Raw genomic sequence first — 24,639 nt, forward strand, 5'->3', positions numbered from 1 at the left:
AGGCAGAAGCAGGTGGATCTTCAGAGGCAAGTGAAGTTTAAGGCTAACCAGATTTGCACAGCTAGACCAGAGTTACACAGGGAGACCCTGTCTCAAAACCATAGCCCTCACACAAATAAGCACTAGTGCAGATCTACTGCAGACACTCTCCCAGCTACCTGAATCAAGGATTTACAGTCTGTCTTTCCCAGTTTAGTAGTATGCTTGCCTACATTTTACTTTAAAATTTATTATAAAAATCAGATTTACCATTGGGTGTAGTGGCCTATACTTTTAATCCCAGCATGTGGGAGGCAGAGGCAGATGGATCTGAGTTTGAGGTCGTCCTAGTCTACAAAGCAAGTATTAGAACAGGAAGGACCACTACAGAGAAACCCTGAACTAAAAAAAAAAAAAAAAAACATATAAAATAAATGAGATTTACCTTATGTTTGTTTGTTTGAAGACAGGATTTCTTCTGTGTAGTGCTGGCTGTTCTGGAACTAGCTCTGTTCACCAGGCTGGCCTAGAATTCCGAGATCTGACTGCCTCTGCATCCTAAGTGTTGGGATTAAAGGTGTGCACCACTAATGCCTACCTTTTTCCTATGTCTCTTCTATTCTCCTTAAATTTAGGCTATTTAGCCATAGAAGTTCTGTAGTTCTAGTCACTTCCCAAACCAGAAAACAGCACTATCAACATAGTTGTACTGGAGGCACTGAGACACTGCACCTGAACTACATAGGCTCTTTAATTTATATATGTACAAACACAAGACATCAGAGTTAAAGACAACCAGAAAACTTGACTTTGAATGTCCAAAACCCTTTTCATTTTATATTTATTCATTTATTTGTTTGATTTTTGAGACAAGGTTCTTTTTCAGTGTAGATCCCCTCTCCCCCAATCTGTCTTAAAACTAGCTCTGTAGACCTGAAACTCTGCCTGTTTCTGTCTCTCAAGTGCTAGGATTAAAGGTGTGTGCCACCATGCCCTACATGGCAGACCTTTTGCAGACAAGGTCTCCCTCTAAAGGCTAGGCAGGCCTAGAACTCACTCTCCTGAAATGCATGGCAATCCTCCTGCTGTTGCCCCCTAAATCCTGACACGACGGATATAAACCATCACGCCTATAAATCATCACATTACATTTCCCACTTCAAGTAATTATTTTCAGTCTCAATAAGTTTACTAATTTCTGTTCAGAAATTTAAAATTTTTACTTATCTAACGATATATATGTCTACATTTTCAGTTACCTTCATTGCCTTTGGATCAAGTTTAGACCAATGGGTAGGAGTGGCGATCTCTTTAACTTCACCATCATCCTTCTCTTCTTCATCCTAACATACAAAGTTGAGAACAACATTACTATTCTGAAACCTAAAAATACATAAGTAATTTATTTTTTAAAAGTCTGTTGCTGATCTGTGCAAGGTCACAATGTTTCAGATTGTCTTCTCCTAAAGTTATTATTTAGGCAAGTCCACATACATACATTCTACCACTTTTAACTGATCACAAAGACATCAGCCAATCAAAGCCAGATCTGTGAAACACAAAAGGGTGATAAATTACAACACAAAGGATATCGGGATACACAGACACTGCCGGTCTCCACTAACCACACAGTGTGTGATCTTGCCCCAATTTTCAAACCACCCAAAGACTGATTTAGGCAGACCTTTGAAATGTACCCAAGACGTTGCCACATAGCCTGAAATTTCAAAGCTCTCAGACTTGTGGTTGTCCAATTTCAAATATCCATGACTAGAACTGATGACCGTAAAAGAGAAAATTTTTATAATTTGAGAAAATGGCAAAATGTTTAAAATGGCTTAATACTGAATCTTGCTCAACAACTGGTGCCAGGTTCCAGCAAATAGACCTATGATAAAACAAACTTCTGTGCACTGTAAGCACAACTTCTGAGGTCTCAGCACTCTTAAATTTAAGCCAGCATAATAGACAGATTTTTATGAGAAAAGAAAATACAACTATACTGCTGAAAGCTGGATTACCAGTCGCTGTTACCAGTTATGTTCCTCCATGTGTGTCTGTTATGTAGTGTGTGGTGTGCACTTGTGCCTGTGTTCCTGTGCCTGTGAGAAGCGGAAATAGAAAAAGGGATTAGCGTTCAGTGCCTGTTCTCCATCAGCCTTCTTGCGTTCACCCTGAAGCTTCTCGACCAGCTGCTGCTTGTATCCTCGGGAGAGGGTTTCCCACTCTGAGCGGGTGGGAAGGCAATGCCAAACATCCGGGAAAAATAAAACCACTGTCTCCACATGAGCTGGAACTGTACGCCCCTTGTGGGTCTCCTCAGGGCGATGGTAGCGAATCTCTGCAAAACGGTACCTGTTGCAAGGGAAGAAGCATGTTGGAAAAAAAATTCTACAATACATTTTAAAGACCCTAGTTCACTTGTAGCACATCAAGTAAAGAAATTTTGCTGCAAGAACTTGAGGTTGGTCTAAAGAAAAAAAAATTATAGAAGCCATAGTTCCTCTTTTGGTACATTTGGATAATAGTTTATTGGTTAAAAGAATACATTTCCACAAAGAATTTTCTGATTTGTTTATAGAGCTACCCATATTTTATAGTATACCTGAAGAAGCTGGAAAGCTGTTCAGATTTCATGTGCTAAAAAAAGAATATTCTTAATTAAATTGTAAGAAAAACACTAAAATACACAGGACAAATAAGCCTCAAGAGAAAATATGGCTGAACAAAAATAATCAGCAACTACATCACTTTATAACACAGGAATTATAATGAAATGAAGTTCTCTCTGGACGATCTTCTCCAGCTATACATGAAATGAAAAGTATTTTCAACATACATCCGATTTCCAAAGTACAGCATAATGAAAACATTTAAATTTTCAGTGTATTTTGATTAGTTCTTAAAGCCCCTTCCCCCAAACATTTTGGCACCAAACAAACTTTTGCTACAAATGGGGATTTTTCCTCTGAGATTTCCTGCATGACCAGTGTTGATAAAATAAGGAAAGGGGAAAGGCTGATTGACAAGAACAGCTACATAAACTATTAGAAGACCATTCCTAATCGAGAAATGAACTGGTACTTACCACTGTGTGCATACACTTAGATCAATGCCTGTCAGAGCCTTACAACAACGAATGGCAGTCTTAATCAACACAGAGGGATCTTTTTCTGGGTTTGGTCCATCCAACGAAGGAGACCAGTGGCCTCCAATGGCCATGGCTTCATCCTTGCCTTTCATTCCCACTAGAAACTAATTCAAAACAAAGAATCATTTATATATTTATATATATATATATATAACACAGCCCATCAAATTATAATAGATACTTAGAAAATCAGGAAGGTACAAACCTTCCCAATACCACTTTCACTACCTCTGATATCTGTCAGTCAAGGAAGAGTTCAGTTCATCATGTTCCACACTGCATTTCAGCAATGGAATAGGATTTACACATCATAACTCATCCTCTAAAATACTCCATCAGCTAAGTTCTTTTAAAGAAGCAAGCTATGAGTAAATACAAACTTCAAAAGCATCCAGAAGATTTTATTAGGCTGTAAGTATACATGATCAAATTCATAGCTCAACAAGAAACAGGTGAATAAAATACAGCCACATCCTATAACAGGAAAAGCATCTTTAGTTAAATAAAAGTAGACATAATATTATGCAACTAAATTGTTTTGAGTATTTTGTAAACACATTAAGAACTACAATAAGTAAATACACAATCAAAATAAACATTTTGTTTTACCTTAACAAGTCTAGCAGGATGCTGAAAACCATCACGAAGATCTTGTGGGTCTTCAGCAAGAGCACATGACTTATGATACAAGTCTTCCATACTAGGGCTAGCCATCAGCATTACCTATTATAGTCAAATAATTCAATCCTGTCAAAAGTCTAAAGTAATGTAAAAAAAATGAGTACTACTAACATTACATACTTTTTTCCTAAAAAATGGAATGTAAAATGCTACAGAAAAATACAGTATTAGATGCCTCATTAGCTAATTGCCAGAAGCAATTTTCAGATCAATCTTTTAAAGCAGAAGCAAACTCATTAAGCAGTATGCCGAAAGCTACCTAGGAGGAATGTTTAGCACACTGATCAGAATTAAGTTTTATCCAGGTCTATAGGAAGTCATATGACCCACAACATTAACTTGTTAATATTTTTTAAGTTAAAATGACAAAAATAGCCATTGTTTATAGATTAAAATTAAGACAGGAGTTAAAATAAAATTGTTAAATAGCTAAGACAAAATCAGGCAATTTGAGTCTTTTATCTAGCAACCATTTCCAAAGGATAGCTCTAAATGCTATGATATTCACAGTGGAATACAAACCTTTGCACTGTACAGGTGGTCAGCATCAGGTGGATCAAGAACAGCCATATTTTTTTCTAAGGACTCTACTTCTCGGTGCATCACATAAAAATTGCAGTAATTTCCCAGTTGAAATGGTCTTGACAAAGGGAAAGCATCCACCCATGTAAACTGAGCATCAAAAAAGTCACTAGGAATATATAAGTTCTGATAACGGCGCCTTAGTTCCATCATGTCACAACTGGGACTGAAAAGCAGACACAGATAGTGAATAAACAGCCTTCAGACAAAGGCTATGCATGTACTCACACACTTCCAAAGCTACATACAACTTGACAGTAAAACCCAACAGATTCAACAGATTCAAGTCTGCACTGCTGAATAAATTATATCTAACTGTCATTCTTACCTCTGTAGTTTTTTGTGTATAGCTTCTAACTCCTTAGGAGAAAACCCTTTGAAATTAACTACAAACCCAACTCAAGAGAACACCTCGAAATGTTTTTCTCCCTTGGCTGGAAGTATGTATACTTAAAAAAATATATATATTACAGTTTATGAAACAAACTGTAGACAAAGAAGTGATGCCAAGCACTGAGTATTTGAATGACTTCCTCACATTTATGCTACATAGAAAAATACAATTTTATTATATGGTAAGAGCCTAGATTCAACACACTTAAATTTAAAAATTCCTAAGAGACAGGTGTGATGGCATATAAATCCAAGCACTCCAGAGATAGAGGCAGGAAGAAGTCTTTGAGTTCAAGGCAAATTCAGGTGAAAGCAAAATTCAAATTAGCTCTAGATTATCTTTAACTTCAACACTTCAACATGAAGATTTATATCTATGTGGACATGTTTCTTCCTTTTTAAAAATGTGTCTGTCTGTCTGTCTGTTGTGCTCCAGGATGAACTCACAGTGCCCAAGGAGAAGGTCAGAAGAGGGCATCACCGCCGGGAGGGAATAGTTCTAGTGGTTAGAACTAGAATAGCTCCTATTGGCACATAGATTTGAATGTTTGGACTGCAGCTAGTGGGACTGTTTGCAGAGGATTAGAAGGTGTGCTCTTGTTGGAGGAGGTCTATCACTGGGGGTGGGCTTTGAGGTTCCAAAGGCACATGATATTTCCAATTAACTATCCCTGCTTTGTGCTTGTGGATAAGTCACTTCTACAGAGCAATGCCTGCCTGCTGGCTGCCATGATGATCATAGAGGATACCATAGGATCCTCTGGAATTATAAGCCCCAAATTAAATACATTCTTTATAAGTTGTGGTGATGTTTCTTCTCTGCAATAGAAAAATAATTAAAACCCTGTGGTGGTGGCACACAGTTTTCATCCCAGCACCCAGGAGGCTGAGACAGGCAGATCTGAGTTTGAAGCCAGCCTGGTCTACAGAGCAAGTTCCAGGACAGCCAAGGCTACACAGAGAAACCCCGTCTTGAAAAACCAAAAAGAGAGACCACCATCACTTTCCTACCAAAATAAGAACAGAGGGTATGTACACATCAACCATTTGCTGCCACAGATCTAATACCACTGCCCATGAAACTGTACTGTGAGAGGGACGGAAATATGCAAACTATATCAAAGTTTTTTGCTTTTGACATCTGTAAGTCTTGTCTATCTATGTGCACCATGTGCACACAGGACAGGAAAAGGGTACAGGGCTCCTGAAACAGGATATGAGAAATTCAATGTGGGTCCTGGGAACTGAATCCAGTCTCTCTGGAAGAGCAGCCAGTGCTCTTAACCACTGAGCCATCTCTCCAGCCCCCTGGAAATTTATAAAAGAATAATGAAATAAAATTTGGAAAGTCCAACTTGTAAAGAGCTAGGCAGCTATTCCATCAGCAACTTTTCAGAGAAAAACACTTAATTTTATCCACAGATAGATAGAATAAAGGTTTCTCCACGTAGCAATACTTTGAAGGCTGGGAACTGTTTTTGGTTCCCTTCAGGTTTCTCTGAAATATTATAACTATATACTTAAGTATAAACACAGTACACTAATATATACATTTTATATGGCTATACAAATGTGGCCTGTGTTGAGTTTACTATTGTTTGTTTATAATGTGTTTTTATACAGGCAGCTAAATAATTTTTTGTGTATGTCTCTATTTTTGAAATATATTTTTTAACCTGATGTTACAGGCTTTTTTCTAATTTAACAAGGCTATTCAATTATCCCTTTAATATTAAAAAACAGAAACAAAACAACCCACTAATGCCAGGCGATGGTGGTGCACGCCTTTAATCCCAGCATTTGGGAGGCAGAGGCAAACGGATTTCTGAGTTCAAGGCCAGCCTGGTCTACAAAGTGAGTTCCAAGACAGCCAGGGCTACACAGAGAAACCCTGTCTCAAAAACAAACAAACAAACAAACAAACCCACTAATATAACCTAAGAATACTTGCTGATTGACAAAACTATATAATATAGCATCGCAAGATAAAGTTTTCTGTCAAGTAGCAAATACTAGTGTCTTTTTTTCTTTTTTTTTTTTTTAAATTATAAAATGAAGTTTATTTGGGGTGAGAAGGGAGTGGAAGCAGAGAAAGAAAGGGGACAAAGAAGGGCAAGAGAGGAAGAGGCCAGACGGGGAACAGGTGAAGAGGTGGGGGGAACAGAGACAGAGGGGGAAGAAGGGGAGAAGGGGCAAATACTAGTTTCTTAATGGAGAACTTAATTTACAGAAAATACAACATTTAACAGGCTAGTTTCATGAATATTCTTATTGTTTTTTAAAATGTAGAAATATGCTCAGGACACAGAAAAAAACAGCTATTTGTACAAACACTACACAGTCTTAAAATTGTTTTTCCAATTCTACTGTAAATCTGGGCTTTTTTCATTTAGATTTTTGTATATATTCTTTTTCTTAAAAGATTTATTTATTATATGTAAGTACACTGTAGCTGTCTTCAGACACACACCAGACCAGAAGAGGGCGTCAGATTTCATTACAGATGGTTGTAAGCCACCATGTGGTTGCTGGGATCTGAACTCAAGACCTTCGAAAGAGCTGAGCCAGCTCTCTAGCCTGCATTTAGATTTTTAACACAGGGTCTCTCTATGTAGTGCTGGTTGTTCTACAACTTGATATGCAGGGCCACCTGGTTTCCGACTCACAGAGATACCCAACTCTGCCTACCAAGTTCTGTTATAAAAGGCATGTTCCACCACATCTGTCTCATTTCTTTATTCTACATGTTAATCTATCATCAGTGTGCCACACTGTTCACCACCACCAAGAATTACAGAGGATCTGTAACTGTTATATAATAGGTTCAGTGCTGTACACATTTAACTCAACTTCATAGTAATTCTGTAAATTAGCATGAGGCTTTATATGAAGCTAAGACATTTACTAAAGACACAGACATACAAATCACAGAAGTACATCGAGGTCAATGTTTCTATATCTCACTCTCCTGCCAGTTAATCTTAAAACAAAAGTATTAGTGCTCAATATAACAGCAAATTTAAAGTTATCAGTAAATCCTGATTCTAAATGACTCTAAGGAAAATTTTCATTACAAAGGAAAGTTCTCTAGAAGTTTGCTTATTTGCTTATTGGTTAGTTGGTTTGGGTACTGGAATTGAACCTACAACTCTTGTCCAGGGCTATATCCTAAACCAATAGGTCCTTCTTTTAAGTAGCTGCTAACCTAAATGTGTAATCAAAAATAATTCTCCTATTTTCTCAAATCTATGTATCACTAGGGGGTATGCATCCGATGTTTCCCTTATTTGATCACTGGTAGTCAGATAGAAGTTCTGAGCATAATAAGACAAATAAAGAGATATTTGTTAAAAAAAAAATTCTTCTTATACAAGGAACAAAATTCCAAATTCAAACTGCATTTCCACCCTCACATAAATAGCTCAAACTGTTACTAAGTAACTTTAAAAGGAAAAAACAATTGCACTCATATTGTATACAAAACTATACAAAACTCTAGCACTAATAATGAAATTTAAAAGACACAAAACATGGAAAAACTTACCAATCTAAAGAAAACTTTGAAAACTGCACTGTGTACCGTGGAACGACACGACGGACTCTCCGAGGGGAGCGCTCTCTTTCTCTCCGGGGTGACCTCTCCCGGGAACGTTTCCTCTGAGGTGATCTTTCTCTAGATCTGCGTCTTTCTCTGTCCCTTTCACGACTTAAAGCAAGGATTTCTAAAATTAATCTGGGCCATCAGAGTGGCTCCACAGGTACAGGTGCTGCTACCAAGGGTGACAACCTGAGCCTCATTCCCAGAACCCACATAGCTGGAGAGAACAGACCCCTCCAAGTTTGCCTCTGGCCTTCACATATACAATATGGCATGGATACAAACACAAATTAAATAAATGAGTAAAACGTGTTAATATTCACTGATATTATAAAATGGTTCTTGCCAGGCATAGTGATGTACATTTTTAATCAAAGCACGCAGGACAGACAGGCAAGTCCATCTAGTAGATACAAGGTGGTCCAAGCTTATGTAGTTAGACATAAAAAGTAAATAGTTCTTTTAACTCTTTCTTTCCTTTGTTTATTTTTGACAGACTTTGTGTGTGTATGTGTGCGTGTACATATATATGTATGTATGTATGTATATATATATATATATATATATATATATACACACACATATATATACATATACTTATGTATATATATGTACACGCACACACACACACACCGGGCTGGATCAGAACAACTTCTGATTCTGATTTATTTTTTATTTTATGTATCTGAGTGTTTTGTCTGTGTGTCTGTGCGTGCCTAAGAAAGGCAGAGGAGAGCATCACAAAACCCAGAATTGGTGTGACAGATGGTTATCTGCTACCAATGGGTGCTGGGAAGTAAACCTGGGTCCTCGGAGGTGCTCTTACCTCTAAGCTGTTTTTCCAGCCCACCACAATGCCTTCAAACATACCTTCGGTCATCTTTTCTATTAGGTACTTGATCCCCTCTGTCGTTTCTTCCTGAAAATCGTGATGGTGGATCTAATCTCCGTGCAGGTTGTGGTTGTGACACTATTCGGACAGGAGGCTGCAATAAACCAGCTTTAAAAACCGCAAAAGAAAAAACAAGAAAATCTGTTAAACTAAGCTCAAAAAACATTGCACAACTAAGTAACATAAATATGAACAAGTAGGATTCACCTAAGTTTATTTTTTCCAAATTAACAAAATACAGTTATTTTTTTAAAAGAGAAGGATTGTTTGGAGATTTCTTCCTGGTAATAAAAACTAAAATTTCCATTTTAAAATAGTATATCTATTCTTCCACAGGATAATAAGAGTGAACCTCTTTGGTACAATGGAAGCAAAATAGAGAACAATCTGTATTTAAAAAGTATAATGTGTATTAAAGTTGTTCTCTGCCAGTTTAATAGTTTATGCCTTTAATCTCAGAGAGACAGAAATAGGTAGATCTCTGTAAATTCAAATCCAGTCTGATCTATATAATAAGCTACAGGACAGCCAAGGCTCCAATCTGAGATTCTGTCTCAAGTTAAAAAATAAAATTAACAGTAGAATTCTAATGAAATTCTCTTACAAAATTGCTTTTGGCTGCTAAGTCTAGAACCATCGATAATAACTGTCATCAATCAGTGGAAAGGGGAGGAAGACCAAAAGCTTGCTGGTCTTGTGTCATTACAACTAGAGTGAGTGTGTGTGTGTATGTGTGTGTGTAGAGGTGCCCATGGAGGCCAGAAGGAGGTACACTGGAACCAGCATGTAATGCTAGGAACCAAGACCAGGTCCTCTGCAAGAACAACTGCTTCTAACTGCTGATTCATCTTTCTCTAGTCCTGTTTTGTTTTTGTCTCTTTGACAAGGTTTCTCTGTGTAGCCCTGGCTGTCCTGGAACTCACTCTGCAGACCAGGCTGGCCTTGAACTCAGAAATCTGCCTGCCTCTGCCTCCCGAGTGCTGGGATTAAAGGCGGGTGCCACCACCAGCCCAGCTGTTTTTGTTTCTTTTTACATGAGGTCTTACTATGCATGCCTGGATAGCATCAATGTCATGGAGATCTGCCAGCCTCTGCTTCCTAAGTGCTGGGATTAGGTATGTACACCACCACCCAGCTTCTTTCTTTTTAATATCAGTGGTACCCCAGGAACATATAGAAGATATAGTAAAGTCTTAACTTCATCACTCTTATGGGGTAGCTTGTTAAAGAAAGAAGTACACAAAGGGCTGAGCATATAGTTCAGTGGTAGAGTGCTTGTCTAGTATCCATATGGCCCTGATGCTGGTACCCAGGACTACCATTCTCTACAGTATCCTCTACCCCACTAAACTCAGCAGCAATTGCAAAAATCGATTGAGTATAAAATGATCAACACCTTAAAACGCAAGAGGGCACCATGATAAGGAAAAAGAACAGGAAGAAGGAAAAAGAATCTCACTGCCAACACAGGAGAAGACTAACACAGAAACGCCCTATTCTAGAATTAGTAAAAGAGTCTATACCCGAAAAAATAATAACAGGTATTCATTGACAGAGAAAATGTACATAATTTTTTAACAAAATAGAATCGCCTAAAGGAAGTTGGCAAGCATGTTTTGCAAATGACCAAGTCACAGATACTCAAGAGGTAGAGGTGTTTGTGTGTATGTGTGTGTGTGTGTGTGTGTGTGTGTGTGTGTGTGAGAGAGAGAGAGAGAGAGAGAGAGAGAGAGAGAGAGAGCGAGCAAGAGAGAGCAAGAGAGCGCGCTTTTAAAATGTAAACTCTATTTTTATCTTAAGCAAACTATGGGCTCAAATTCAAGCCTACAATTTGCCAACACCTGATATATACACACTAAATCAATGAGTATTATGGAATAAGATAGGCAAAGAATATTAAAATACCATTGGGGTAGGAGCTAGAGAAAGTACCCAAGGAGCTAAAGGGATCTGCAACCCTATATAGGTGGAACAACATTATGAACTAACCAGTACCCCGGAGCTCTTGACTCTAGCTGCATATGTATCAAAAGATGGCCTAGTCGGCCGACAATGGAAAGAGAGGCCCATTGGACACGCAAACTTTATATGCCCCAGTACAGGGGAACACCAGGGCCAAAAAAAATGGGAATGGGTGGGTAGGGAAGTGGGGGGGAGGGTATGGGGGACTTTTGGGATAGCTTTGGAAATGTAAATGAGGAAAATACCTAATTAAAAAAAAATACCATTGGGGTATTATGGATTTACAGGAAGAAAAAGGATTCAGTTAAACCAGAGAAATCTATGGCTATTGATAATAATCAAATCCAGGATCAGTAACACTGGAGAACTGAAAACATCTAACATAACAACTCAGCATAAATTACAAAGCACTGGCCATAACCAATTCTAGCCAAAGCATTTAGCCTTACCCCTCAATTTCTAAGACAAAGGAACAAAGTAAAAATCACACAAAGAATCAAAACAAAACAACATTCCAAAAGAATACCTAAGAGGTATTGAAGAAATTCAAAATAAATAAATATAAATTTAAAATTGGGGCTGGTGAGATGGCTCAGTGGGTAAGAGCACCCGACTGCTCTTCCAGAGGTCCAGAGTTCAAATCCCAGCAACCACATGGTGGCTCACAACCATCCGTAACGAGATCTGGCGCCCTCTTCTGGAGTGTCTGAGGACAGCTACAGTGTACTTACATATATATAATAAATAAATCTTAAAAAAAAAAAAAAAATTTAAAATTGAGCTTCTGCATATGAGAAAAATCATACAATATTTGTTGTTTTGAATCTTTGCACATTTTCCATGGCATATGATTTGTGATTGATCAGTTATTTATTTCTTATACCATGATTTCATTTTTCCTTTATGGTTGTATAAACTTATATTACAAATGTATCTATCTATCTATATGTGTGTGTATGTATATATATATATACACATATATATGTATATATATACACACATGCTACATTTTTACGTGTTTGTTGGTGAGCATTATTGCCTATGACTTGTGAGTAGTGTAGCTATAAACATGGGTGTGTACATAGAGTGGTATAAGTGGATCATATGAAAGTTCATTAGGGGCTGGTTAGATGGCTCAGTGGGTAAGAGCACCCGACTGCTCTTCTGAAGGTCCAGAGTTCAACTCCCAGCAACCACATGGTGGCTCACAACCATCCGTAACGAGATCTGGCTCCCTCTTCTGGAGTGTCTGAAGACAGCTACAGTGTACTTACATATAATAAATAAATAAATCTTTAAAAAAAAAAAAAAAGAAAGTTCATTAGATTTATTTTTGTTTTATGTCTGTGCAACATGTGCCTTAGAGGCCATAGGAAGGTATTGGATCTCCTAGAACTGGAGTTACAGATGTGAGCTGCCTTATGAGTGCTAGGAATTGAAATTGAGTCCTGGAAGCCTGTGGTGCTGTTAACTGCTAATCCATCTCCCCAGCTCCCTAGTTATTATTCATTTTAGTTATTTAAGTTTTAAAAAATGCATGAGTGCTATGTATGTATGTTTGTTTGCATGCCAGAAAAGGGCATCAGATCCCTTTATAGATGGTCATGGGCCACCGTGTGGTTGCTGAGAATTGAACTCAGGACCTCTGGAAGCGCAGCCAGTGCTCTCCACCATGAGCTGTCTCGCCTGCTCCCTCTGTACTGTTTGTACTGAGTGTAGACATATTTGCCAATAGTGCACATGTGCAGGTCAGAGGATAACTTTGCAGAAGAGTTTTTATTTTTCTCGTACCTTTTTAAGGTTCTAGTAGCTTGTGTGTCTAGTAGGCCACCCACTTGCTGAGTCATGTCACTTGCCCTATGATGCCCCATGGTTTTTATTGTTGTTTACCTTTTGTTATTTAAGATGGGTTTCATATCACCCAGGCTGGCCTTGAATTTACTTTGTAGCCAAGCATAATTTTGAATTCTAGATCCTTCTGCCTCTACTTCTCCAATGGCTGGGATTATAGGCATGTGCTTCTGCACCAGATTTTTTAAATTTATATTTATTTATTTTGAATTTCTTCAATACCTCTTAGGTATTCTTTTGGAATGTTGTTTTGTTTTGATTCTTTGTGTGATTTTTACTTTGTTCCTTTGTCTTAGAAATTGAGGGGTATTGTTTATATTGTATATAACAAAAGTATAAAAGATTGAGAGGAGAAAAAGGGAACTGTACTGAAGATCTGACAATGAAATCCATTAAGTAGGACATCAGAAAGCAGGACTGAAAGAATCATCTAGTGGTTGGGGGAGACTTCACAGAGGGCAGCTGGAAGAGCATGAGAATAATGTATGACACTTATGTATGTTGAGGCAGTGATGGTGTCCATGTTATGAGTATACACTCCAAACATTAGAAAACAAAAAGAAAAACCACTCCAGGTTGCACTGGTTAGCGTTCTTGTCAATTATCATCTTGGAAGAGGGGACTGCAGCGTCTTTAGCCAGGCAGTGGAGGGGCACACCTTTAATCCCAGCACTCGGGAGGCAGAGGCAGATGTATTTCTGAGTTCGAGGCCAGCCTGGTCTACAGAGTGAGTTCCAGGACAGCCAGGGCTAACAGAGAAACCCTGTCTCAGAAAAGCCAAAAAAGGAGCCATCTCCAGCGGACTGCCCTGAAGGCAAGGCTGAGGCACTGTCTTGACTAATGACTGATGTGGGAAGGAACAGTCCACTGTGGGTGATGCCAGCACTGGGTAGGTAGTGCTGGGTGGTGTAAGAAAACAGCGAGCAAGCGTGGAGAGCAAGTCAGCATTCCTCTACAGGCTTTGCTCCAACTCCTGCTTCAGATCCTGCCCTGACTGCGCTCAATGATGGAATATAAGTGAGCCAAGTAACCCTTTCCTCCTTACGTTGGTTTTAGACAGTGTTTTCTCACAGCTAGAAGGAAAATTCACGAGTTCTGTTCATGATATTTAAGCTTCCTTTCAGGTTTTCCTGAAGTCCATGACACCTTTATCACAGAAGCATGTTCTTATTATAATAGCAGTTTAAACATCTACACATTGCATGGAAACAAGAAGCGAAGATACATTATGTTTAATACCTTTCTGCTGTGGCTGCTGTAATAAGGGCTGTGGCTGCGTCTGCAACAGTGGTGTAATAGAAGCAGCTGAGATCTGGGCCTGCAATAATGACTGGGGTTGGGGCTGTGCCTGAACACCAAATGTTGTCTGTGGCACAATCGGCTGAATAACAGCAGTCGGAGTCTTCAGTAAAGGTTGGGTTTGAGACTGATTCTAAAAACAAAACAAACAAACAAACAAATAAAAAGACATTACATTGTAAAACTGAAAATCCAAGTATCAAGTGTCTATAGTACCAAAGTAAATTATGTACCTGATTTGGTAGTGTTTGAATTCTTTGTGCATTCCATTTAAAAGGCATATTAGGATTGTATGTTGCTTCAACCAATACTCTATCACCAACTTGGGGGGTTTTCCCTTTAACAGCACTGGAAAGAAAAAGAAATACAGGCATAAGAGAGATTCTTCCAAGTTGTTTTATATATAATTAAAGAGATCTTCCCACACAAAAAGATTTATACACCTGTTTCTTTGTTTTGCTTCTTTTCTTTTGGAAACAGGGTCTCTTTATGGAGCCTTGGCATGCCTAGAACTCAATATGTACATCGGCTGGCCTCACAGAGTTATGACCAACTCTGCCTTTTGAAGGCTACAGTGATTTTTAAAGTATATTGACACAACTAAAATGGAGCCTGGAAGGTATATTCATGTTTGCTTATTTATCTTTTAAAGATTTTTTTAGTTGTTTGTGTATAAATATTATACCTGCATATAAATATACAGACCACATTCATGCCAGGACCCATGGAGATCAGAAGACTAGGTCTGATCCCTGGCACTAGAATTACAGATGATTGGGAACCAGAGTACAGCTGATGGGAACTAGACATGGGTCTTCTGTAAGAATAGTGAGTGCAGCCGGGCAGTGGTGGCGCACGCCTTTAATCCCAGTGCTTGGGAGGCAGAGGCAGACGGATTTCTGAGCTTGAGGCCAACCTGGTCTACAGAATGAGTTGGACAGCCAGGGCTACACAGAGAAGCCCTGTCTCAAAAGAAAAACAAAAACAAAGAGAATAGTGTGTAGCCTGTGCTGAACCATCTCTGCAAGCACCTAGAGACTTATTTTGTAATTATCTGTTATGAGTCTTATGGACATGCGCATGAATTGACACCCTAAGTCAGAGGTATCAAATCCTCCTGGAGCGATCGTTACAGAGGCTGTGACCCACCTAACATGGGGGCTGGAAACTCAACAGTAGTCATTTGCAGGAGCTTGACGTGCCCTTAACTGAAGAAAAAGAAAAGCCATCGTTCCAAGACTTCTCCTAGACTCATTGGTTTGGTTTTTTTTTTTTTTTTTCCTAGACAGGGTTTCTCTGTGTAGCCCGGGCTGTCCTGGAATTCACTTTGTAGACCAGGCTGGCCTTGAATTCAGAAATCCGCCCGCCTCTCCCTCCCGAGCTCTGGGATCAAAGGCGTGCGCCACCACGCCCGGCTTCTTAGACTCATTGTTAAACTGAATACATTTCCCCCTTTGCTTTATGTAAGCAAGAAGGATTCAAGTACAGGAACAATTTGCCTTGTATTTTCTCAATGCTCCTCTATATACAAAACTGTCTTGCTGTAATAGCATAAGGGTAAGGTTTTAGAGAGAAAATGGAAAATAGGTGGCCCAACAACCAGAAAATCTTGGCCGAGCATGGTGGCACACACCTTTAATCCCAGCACTTGGGAGGCAGAGAGGCAGAGAGGCAGGCGGATTTCTGAGTCCGAGGCCAGCCTGGTCTACAATGTGAGTTCCAGGACAGCCAAGGCTACACAGAGAAACCCTGTCTTGAAAAATAAAAACAAAAACAAAGCAAACAAACAAACAAACAAAAAACAGGAAAATCTTGAACAGTAAGTAGTTTCCCGTAACAAAGTACTGACTTCTTTATTAGTGTTCAATAAAACCACCTAAATGGGAGTTAGTGTGCCCAGCCTTATGCTGTGCAAGCTTATGGACCTGAGTCACATCACTAGATTCCACTTAAGCAGTTGAGCGTGGTTCCACATGCCTAGAAGCACAATGTTGTAAAGAGGAAAGCTAGAGGGATCACTGGTGTTTGGTGGCCACTAGCCTAGCTCCAGGGTCAGTGATACAGTCTGTTTCAAAAGCAAGGCCGAGGAGGAGTGGTGGCACATGTCTTTAATCTCAGCACTCAGGAAACAGAGGCAGGCAGATCTCTTCTATGAAGTCAAGTCCAGTTTAATGTCTGGTTAACCTACAGAGTTCCTGAACACCAAGGCTATTAAGTGAAATCCTGTTGCCAAAATAAAAAGTTATCATGCAGGGCACACCAGCGTCTTCCTCTGTCCTCTGTTCATGCACTCCAAAAACTCCCTCATGTATAAATGAATAAATAAGCTTAAAAAAAATGCCTGTATCCTGCAACCACTACAACAAAAACTAGGAAGATTAAATAGAGACATAATAAAAAGGCTAAGAGCATTAAATTTTGTTTCAATTGAAAAACGGTTTGTCAGACAGGATGTCCATACCTTTTTTTTTTGGGGGGGGGGGGGGGGAGGGAGGTTTCAAGACAGGGTTTCTCTGTATAGCCCTGGCTGTCCTGGAACTCACTAGGTAGACCAGGCTGGCCTCAAACTCAGAAATTCACCTGCCTCTGCCTCCAAAGTGCTGGGATTAAAGGAGTATGCCACCACGCCCGGTTTGAGACTGAATTTTTTGTTGTTGTTGTTTTTCGAGACAGGGTTTCTCTGTATAGCTCTGGCTGTCCTGGAACTCACTCTGTAGACCAGGCTGGTCTCAAACTCAGAAATCCACCTGCCTCTGCCTCCTGAGCGCTGGGATTAAAGGCGTGAGCCACCACACCCAGCTGACAAAACATTTCTAATTAAAAAGAAATTAGCATTTATTACCAAGCTTGAGGACTGAGGCTGATCCCTGAAACCCACATGACAGAAGGAAACCAACTCCCACCTTTAACCTCCCAGAGTGTGTAAACTCCAAACTCCCAGACACACACACAGTGCAATTTCATCTACAAAGGGCCAAAGTACAAATATACAAGCATACTGACTTAAAAACTAAATTAGAATCTATAATTTTTGCCATGATTAAGAAAATGTTACTACATGTATATTATCAATCAACATCTAATAACTTGGGGGAAAAAAAAATCTAATGAGGTTTTTACCCAAGCTGAAAGAATACATCTTCATCCACAAATCCAAATGTATCATGTAGCTTTGTAACCACTCCTGTGAAAACACGCTGCTTCTGAGGTTGAGTTTGCTGTTGACTGGACCTTGGTGTTGGATATGATACAGTAATCTGTGCTGCAGGCTGAGGAGTCGACAGGCTAAGGCTTGTGGGCAATGCAACAGCTGGCTATCAAACAAAGCAACATTACATTAAAACCTGCAAATGACTGTAAACTCAGGTACTGTACTAACAAACGGCCCAAAACAAACTGAAAATCCCCAAAACAAACAGGGAAAACAGACACACAACTAGGCAAATTGTTGATTGTTTATAATCTCAGTGCTGGATAGGTGGAAGCAGGAAGCTGCTCCTGGTTGATGACCAGACAGTCTAGCCTGCACTGACACCCTATCTCTTTTTTTTTTTATTTTTTTATTTTTTTATTTTTTTTTAATTTATTTATTATATGTAAGTACACTGTAGCTGTCTTCAGACACTCCAGAAGAGGGCGCCAGATCTCGTTACAGATGGTTGTGAGCCACCATGTGGTTGCTGGGATTTGAACTCTGGACCTTTGGAAGAGCAGTCGGGTGCTCTTACCCACTGAGCCATCTCACCAGCCCTGACACCCTATCTCAAACAAAACAAAAACAGTAGATGATACCCAAAGAATTGTCACCTGCCCTCTCAAGCATGTGTATGTGTTTGCACACAAACTTACACACATCTCAGATCCCCAGTATGGAGGCTCATGCCCATAATCCCAGCATATAGGAAGCTGAGGCAGCAGGCTCAATTGCCACACGCTTGAGCAAGGAAAAATCATGTGGCATCCTAACTCAAAGACCAAGCAGCTAAACAATGTTTCTAGTAAAGGTCATAAATATTGTAAAACAACTGTGCATTTTTTAAATTTGACCAAAGTTACTGTCAAGAAACTTTAATTTCCTAAGGTGTCAATGCTCTCAGTCATGTTTGGGAGATACCGGTTCTAAGGAAAGAAACTTCCATAGCTTTCCCACTTGGAGAGTTCTGTTAGGAATTGAAAATACGAGTCAGAGATGTGGCTCAGCTTGATGACCCGAATTCAAGCCCTAGAACCGACACAGAAGAAAATTGACCTCTGCAAATGATCCTCTGATCTTGACATGCATCCAAACATACACCACCACACACTTAAATCAATTTAGGTTTTGCGGGGCTGGTGAGATGGCTCAGTGGTTAAGAGCACCCAACTGCTCTTCCAAAGGTCCAGAGTTCAAATCCCAGCAACCACATGGTGGCTAACAACCATCCGTAACGAGATCTGGCGCCCTCTTCTGGAGTGTCTGAAGACAGCACATGTACTTACATATAATTTAGGTTTTGCTTGTTTGCCTTATAAAATAGGAACTTCCTACGTAACACAAATTGCTATCTAATCTGGGATGCCTTGCCTGTTGCTTGGACTATAGGTGTGCATCACCAAGCTTGGCCCAATTATAATTCTTTAGTTAAGGAAGACAATTTGCCAATTGAAGTGTTCTTGGTGAGTTAGGTTTTTTTTTTTTGTTTTTGTTTTTTTCTTTCTTTTTGTTTTAGATAGGGTCTCACTTTGTAACTCGGGCTGCCTGAAACTTACTATGTAGACTATGCTGGCCTTGAACTTACAGAGTTCAACCTGTCCCTGCCTCCCTAATGCTGAGACTGAAGGCATTCAAGTACATTATGAGATCTTTATTTTTTATTAATGTGTATGAGTGTGTATCTGTATGTGCACATGTGTCCAATGTAGTCAAAAAAGTGCAACAGAGCACCTGGAGAGAGCTAGTTATAGGCAGCCTTGAGACATGGGTAATAGAAACTGACATGGGTCAGGCCCCTGGAACAGCAACAAGTTCCTCTTAATTGCTTGCTCAGCCACTTCCCTAGCCCTGTATTCAGGGTCTGGGGAATAACTTAGCTGCCAGGCATGAGTGATAGGGGAAAATGGTACGTTGTGCATGTATCACGCCCACTGGAAATGTGGAGGCCAGAATAAGACATGAAATGCCTTTCTGTGTGTCCTCTAACTGACATAGATTTCCAGCACTTTATAAACCAAACATAGTGGAACATGACTATAATCCCAGCACCAGGGAATTGGAAGCAGGAGGACAAGAAATGCAAGGTCATCTTTGGTGACAGCCAACTGAGGTCAGCCTGGGATATAAGAGACCTATCTCAAGAAAACAAAAACAAAGTAACAGATTCATAACTTAAAACTGTACAAAGTGCTGGAGAGATGGCTCGTGGTTAAGAGTACTGGCTGCTCTTCTGAGAGGTCCTGAGTACAATTCCCAGCAACCACATGGTGGCTCACAACCATCTGTAATGGAATCCGATACCCTCCTCTTCTACTGTATCTGAAGACAGCTACAGTGTACTCATATAAATAAGTACATCTTATAAAAACAAAACCAGGGGCTGGTGAGATTGCTCAGTGGTTAAGAGCACTGACTGCTCTTCCAAAGGTCCCGAGTTCAAATCCCAGCAACCACATGATGGCTCACAACCATCAAATAACGAGATCTGATGCCCTCTTTTGGTGTGTCCAAAGACAACTACAGTGTACTTACATATAATAAATAAATCTTTAAAAAAAAAAACAAAAACAAAACATAACTGTACAAAGAATTTTTTAAAAAAGCTTCTATCTCATCTGAGCAATTTCAGATACCCGGTTTCCTACTGAAAAAACCTACCTTCTATTGATAAAGAGTTTTATCTATATCTATAATATATACAGATAGGTATTACCCCTCCCTTCCTCCCTCCCCTCCCGCCCCCCATTCCTTCCTTTAAAATAAATGGAAGCAACCTGGAGGTGGTTGCCCACTCCTTTGATCCCAGCACTGAGAAGGCAGAGGCAGGCAGATCTCTGTGAGTTCCAGGCTAGCCTGGTCTACAGAGCAAAATTACAGGATAGCCAGGACGACACAGAGAAACCCTGTCTAGAAAAACCCTAAGTGGGGGCTGGAGAGATGGCTCAGAGGTTAAGAGCACTGACTACTCTTCTGAACATCCTGAGTTCAAATCCCAGCAACCACATGGTGGCTCACAACCATCCGTAATGAGATATGACGCCCCCTCTTCTGGTGTGTCTGAAGACAGCTACAGTGTACTTAGATATAATAATAAATATATCTTTAAAAAAAAGAAAAACCATAAGTAAATAGAGCTGTAATACACAGCACACTATCCATAACACAAAACACATTAGCTCACTTTCCATCTTTATCCAACAATTAATATTGTATGCTATCCTCAAATCCAATGATTAAACCTTATTGAGAAACTACAACAGAAATGACTCAGATGCTTAAAAGAAATAAATTCACATCAAACTAACCTGTGTTAAAATGGTCTGCTGAGGTTGCTGCAACTGCAAGTAAAAAAACACAAGGTTAATCAGTAGGAGTATTTCAGAGATGATTTTTAGAGGAAGTATTCTTGTTTTGTCAATTTTATCTTTAAAAATGTATCTCTAAACCCTGTCTCAAAAAAAATGTATCTCTATTATTTTATCTTAGATGTATGGGTGTTTTGCCTGGGATGTATAACTGCACAAAGTGCATGCCTTGTGGCCAACAGAGGCATCAGATCCCTGGGAATTGGAAGTACAGGTGTCTGTGAACCACCAGACATGAGTATTGGGAATGCAACCCTGGAACTAAAGTTACAGTTGTGAGGCACATATGGGTGCTGAGAATTGAACACAGATACTCCAAGGAATAGCAAGTATTCATAAACACTGAGCCATGTCTCCAAACCCCTGATCTTGGTTTTATACACTAGCCTATTTATTACAACAATGTGAAAAGCAACACACAGACTTACCTACAACTGTCTCAAAATACACACTTGATATTTCTAAGTAACTCATTCAATAACTAAGTATTGAGCTACATTTTATAAAAATGTAAGAAGTTAGAGCCCATGATAATGGTTTACAACATTAATCTTTAATCCCATCATCTGCCTTGTCTGCAGAAGAGTCCCAGACCATGGCTACATAGTGACTGTCTGGTGGTTAGGGAAACAGTATATTGTGTTTGGTGTGGAGTTATTAACTCTTTCCTAACCTACCCAAAGGATTAAAAACTGCATTTTAAGGTGGATGAAAAGAAGGAATTTAAAGAGTATATCACTTTAATGTGGGAGAAGTGGGGAATGGTTGTTTTAAAATCAAATTTTAGAAAAAGTTATACAAACCTGCTGCTGCACACTATACAAGGCCTGCTGAGGTTGTGAATATTGCTGAAAAAGGTAATTAAAGACAAGGTTAATCTTATTCATTCTCAAAGTAGTGTACATAAAGAAAAAAAAAAACAAAAAACAAAAAAACAAACACTAAAATTTTCTCTATTTTTCTTTTTTTTTCGAGACAGGGTTGGTTTCTCTGTGTAGCCCAGGCTGACCTGGAACTCACTCTATAGACCAGGCTGGCCTCGAACTCAGAAATCCACCTGCCTGTACCTCCCGAGTACTGGCATTAAAGGCATGTGCCATCACTGACGGGCTTACACTGAAATTTTCTAAACCAGCTACACTTCATCTCAGAATAAGTCGGGATTTCCATAAAATGGTTAAGGTATATATGTCCAATTTAAGATTCTGACAGGTAGTGGTGTGGCACACACCTTTAATCTCAGTGCTCCAGAGGCCGAGGCAGGTATGTTTCTATGAGTTTGAGGCTAGCCTGGTCTACAGAGTGAATTCCAGAGCTATATAGTGAGACCATGTCTCAAAAAACCCAAAACTAACCAAACAAAATCCAAACAAACAAACAAAAGAATTTAAGCTCTCTGATGATAAAACTATACTTTGTTCTGCATAGAAACTTTCTGTTGTAATTCCTTTTGTCTTCAGATAGATTCCTGCTATGTATTCTAATACATAGCAGGCCTCAATTTCAATAACCTCCTTCCCCAAGTGCTGAGATTGTAGGTATGTGCCATCAAACAAAGCCGCCCTGGCTGTCTTGGAACTTGGTTTGTAGACCAGGCTGGCCATGAGCTTATGGAGATCCACCTACCTCTGCCTACAGAGTGCTGAGATTAAAGGAAAGTCCTACAACAATCAGCTTTTTATAAAATCTACAATTTTTCACTGTTTAAAATACAGAGGTTGAAAAAAACAAAAAACAAAACAAAACAAAAAAAAACCACCGAGGTGGCAGACAAATCATCCTAGTAAACACTTGGGATGCTAAGTAGGAGAATCATGTGAACACATCATGTGACCAACATAAACAATACAGACAACCTGTCTCAAAACAAAAATGAACAAATGAGAGAACAAAAAAGACAGCAACCCTCAGTAAAGACTCACTTTATCACCTCATACATGACTTTAAAACTCACCTGCTGTAATACAGCTGCAGCTTGTTGCTGCAGTGCCGCAGTTTGTGTTAACTGATAGTTTGCTGGCGTTTGTGTGGTAAGGCCTGCCGCCGCCAATGCAGTCTGCTGGGTATAAATGGTAGGAGATGCTCCCAGAAGTGATGGCTGCTGAACACCTAGTGCAGCTACAATGAGATTGAGAGAGAAGGGTGACCAAGTAATCTCCCATGACTTCCCATCACAAATATAAGAAAAATGGCTCTATTAGCCTACACTTCAGTCACACAACCAACTTTACCTAGACCCAGAGTCTAGTCAAAAGTATTTTTCAGAGTTGGATGGCATATACCTTTAATCCCAGGACTAGAAGGCAGCCAGGTTTTGTGAATCTGAATCCACCTTGGTCTATATCAAGTTCCAGGAAGACTAGGGCTACATAGAGAGACCTAGTCTCAAGTAATAAAAATTATTTTCAAGCAGGCATAGTGTGGTGGTTTGACCTTGGCCCAAGGAAAGTGGCTCTGTGAGGAGGCATGAGCTTGCTGGAAGAAGTTCATCATGGTGGGGGTGGGCTTTGAGGTCCTATACTCAGGCTCCATCAGGAGTTGGAAGCAAGCCTCCTTTTGGTCCCTTTGGAAAGAACTCTCTCTTGGCTGCTCCAGCACCATGTCAGCTTGCCTGCTGCCACACTTCCAGCCATGATGATAATGGATTAAATGAATCTCTAGAACTGTAAGCAAGCCCTACTAAACGTCTGCCTTTATAGTTACCTTCTTTATGGTGTCTCTTCATAGCAACAAAACCCTAACTAATACTCAGACGACACATGGCTGTAATCCCTACATTAAGGAGGTGTAGGCTGGAGAACCAAGAGTTTAAGGGCACTCGAAGCTAACAAGATCCAGGCCAGACCAGGTCACATCAGACTTTCTCAAAAAGGAAAACAAGGTAATAGAAAAGATTTTTTAAAAAACAAAATTATCATTTTACTAACTCATAATTTCTTGGGCAGAAAACTAGCTCAATGATTGAACACTTGCATGGTAAGTAGAACCTAATGTTTTACATTCTGATGTTTTTACAAAAGTGAGTTTTATCTACAAGCAGATGAAAGAAAGAACTGGTGCTGAGAGGAACTGACTTTGACAGCTTTCCACTGGAAAGTATCTTCAGGGTACCACTTCTGACCTCCAAAGACAATAGGCATACAAGTCCCACACACACATAGACAGATGCAGGCAACACTCATACATTTGCTGTTCCTCCAGAAAGACCAGTGTTGGGTTCACAACACTTATATAGGGTAGGTCACTACTGTCTGGAACTACTCCACCTCTAAGGGAGCTGACACCCTCCTCTGGCCTACACAGGCATGCACACATGTGGGTGGCATTCACTAACACTGATTATATATATATATATATATATACATACACACCTTTATCTATATATCTACACATACACACACACAAATAAATCTCAAGGAAAAACCAACAACAACAAAAAAACAAAACCAGGGTATAGTAGTACATACCTAGAGTCCCAGCCTTTGGGAAATAAAGGCAGTAGTTAAAGGCAATCCTTGGCTAAAAAAGTAGTCACAGGATAAGAAAAACTATTTAAAACAGATAGACATGGAAAGGCAAAAGCCTCTAATCTCAGCACTCGGAAGTCAAAGGAAGGTGGATCTCTGAGTCAAAGCTCAAGCTCAGTCTACTCTACATAGTGAATTGCAAGCCAAGGCTATATAGTATGACACT

General features: G+C 39.6%; 1 protein-coding gene and 1 non-coding gene across 5 annotated transcripts in view; both read right to left on the bottom strand.

Moving 5' to 3' along the window:
• The window catches only part of Ccar1 (cell division cycle and apoptosis regulator 1), a 48,981-nt gene that overhangs the window by 19,084 nt on the left and 5,258 nt on the right, over positions 1-24,639 (bottom strand). For all 4 annotated transcript variants that reach the window (XM_021173826.3, XM_021173827.3, XM_021173828.3 and 1 more), the window contains exons 3-15: positions 22,901-23,064; positions 21,750-21,794; positions 20,887-20,919; positions 17,509-17,702; positions 14,622-14,736; positions 14,329-14,521; positions 9,255-9,384; positions 8,331-8,492; positions 4,334-4,559; positions 3,740-3,853; positions 3,068-3,234; positions 2,124-2,334; positions 1,239-1,322 (exon numbers count right to left, since the gene is read on the bottom strand). In XM_021173826.3, the coding sequence (XP_021029485.1) occupies positions 1,239-1,322; positions 2,124-2,334; positions 3,068-3,234; positions 3,740-3,853; positions 4,334-4,559; positions 8,331-8,492; positions 9,255-9,384; positions 14,329-14,521; positions 14,622-14,736; positions 17,509-17,702; positions 20,887-20,919; positions 21,750-21,794; positions 22,901-23,064 (1,838 nt within the window). The remainder of the gene's footprint in view (positions 1-1,238; positions 1,323-2,123; positions 2,335-3,067; positions 3,235-3,739; positions 3,854-4,333; positions 4,560-8,330; positions 8,493-9,254; positions 9,385-14,328; positions 14,522-14,621; positions 14,737-17,508; positions 17,703-20,886; positions 20,920-21,749; positions 21,795-22,900; positions 23,065-24,639) is intronic.
• On the bottom strand, positions 3,383-3,447 carry LOC115032260 (small nucleolar RNA SNORD98). The gene has a single exon (XR_003837906.1). It is a non-coding gene; the product is annotated as a small nucleolar RNA SNORD98 (small nucleolar RNA).

The sequence above is a fragment of the Mus caroli genome, unplaced genomic scaffold (genome assembly GCF_978045245.1).
Source record: "Mus caroli unplaced genomic scaffold, Mus_caroli_1 scaffold_9, whole genome shotgun sequence".
Taxonomy (NCBI): Eukaryota; Metazoa; Chordata; class Mammalia; order Rodentia; family Muridae; genus Mus; species Mus caroli.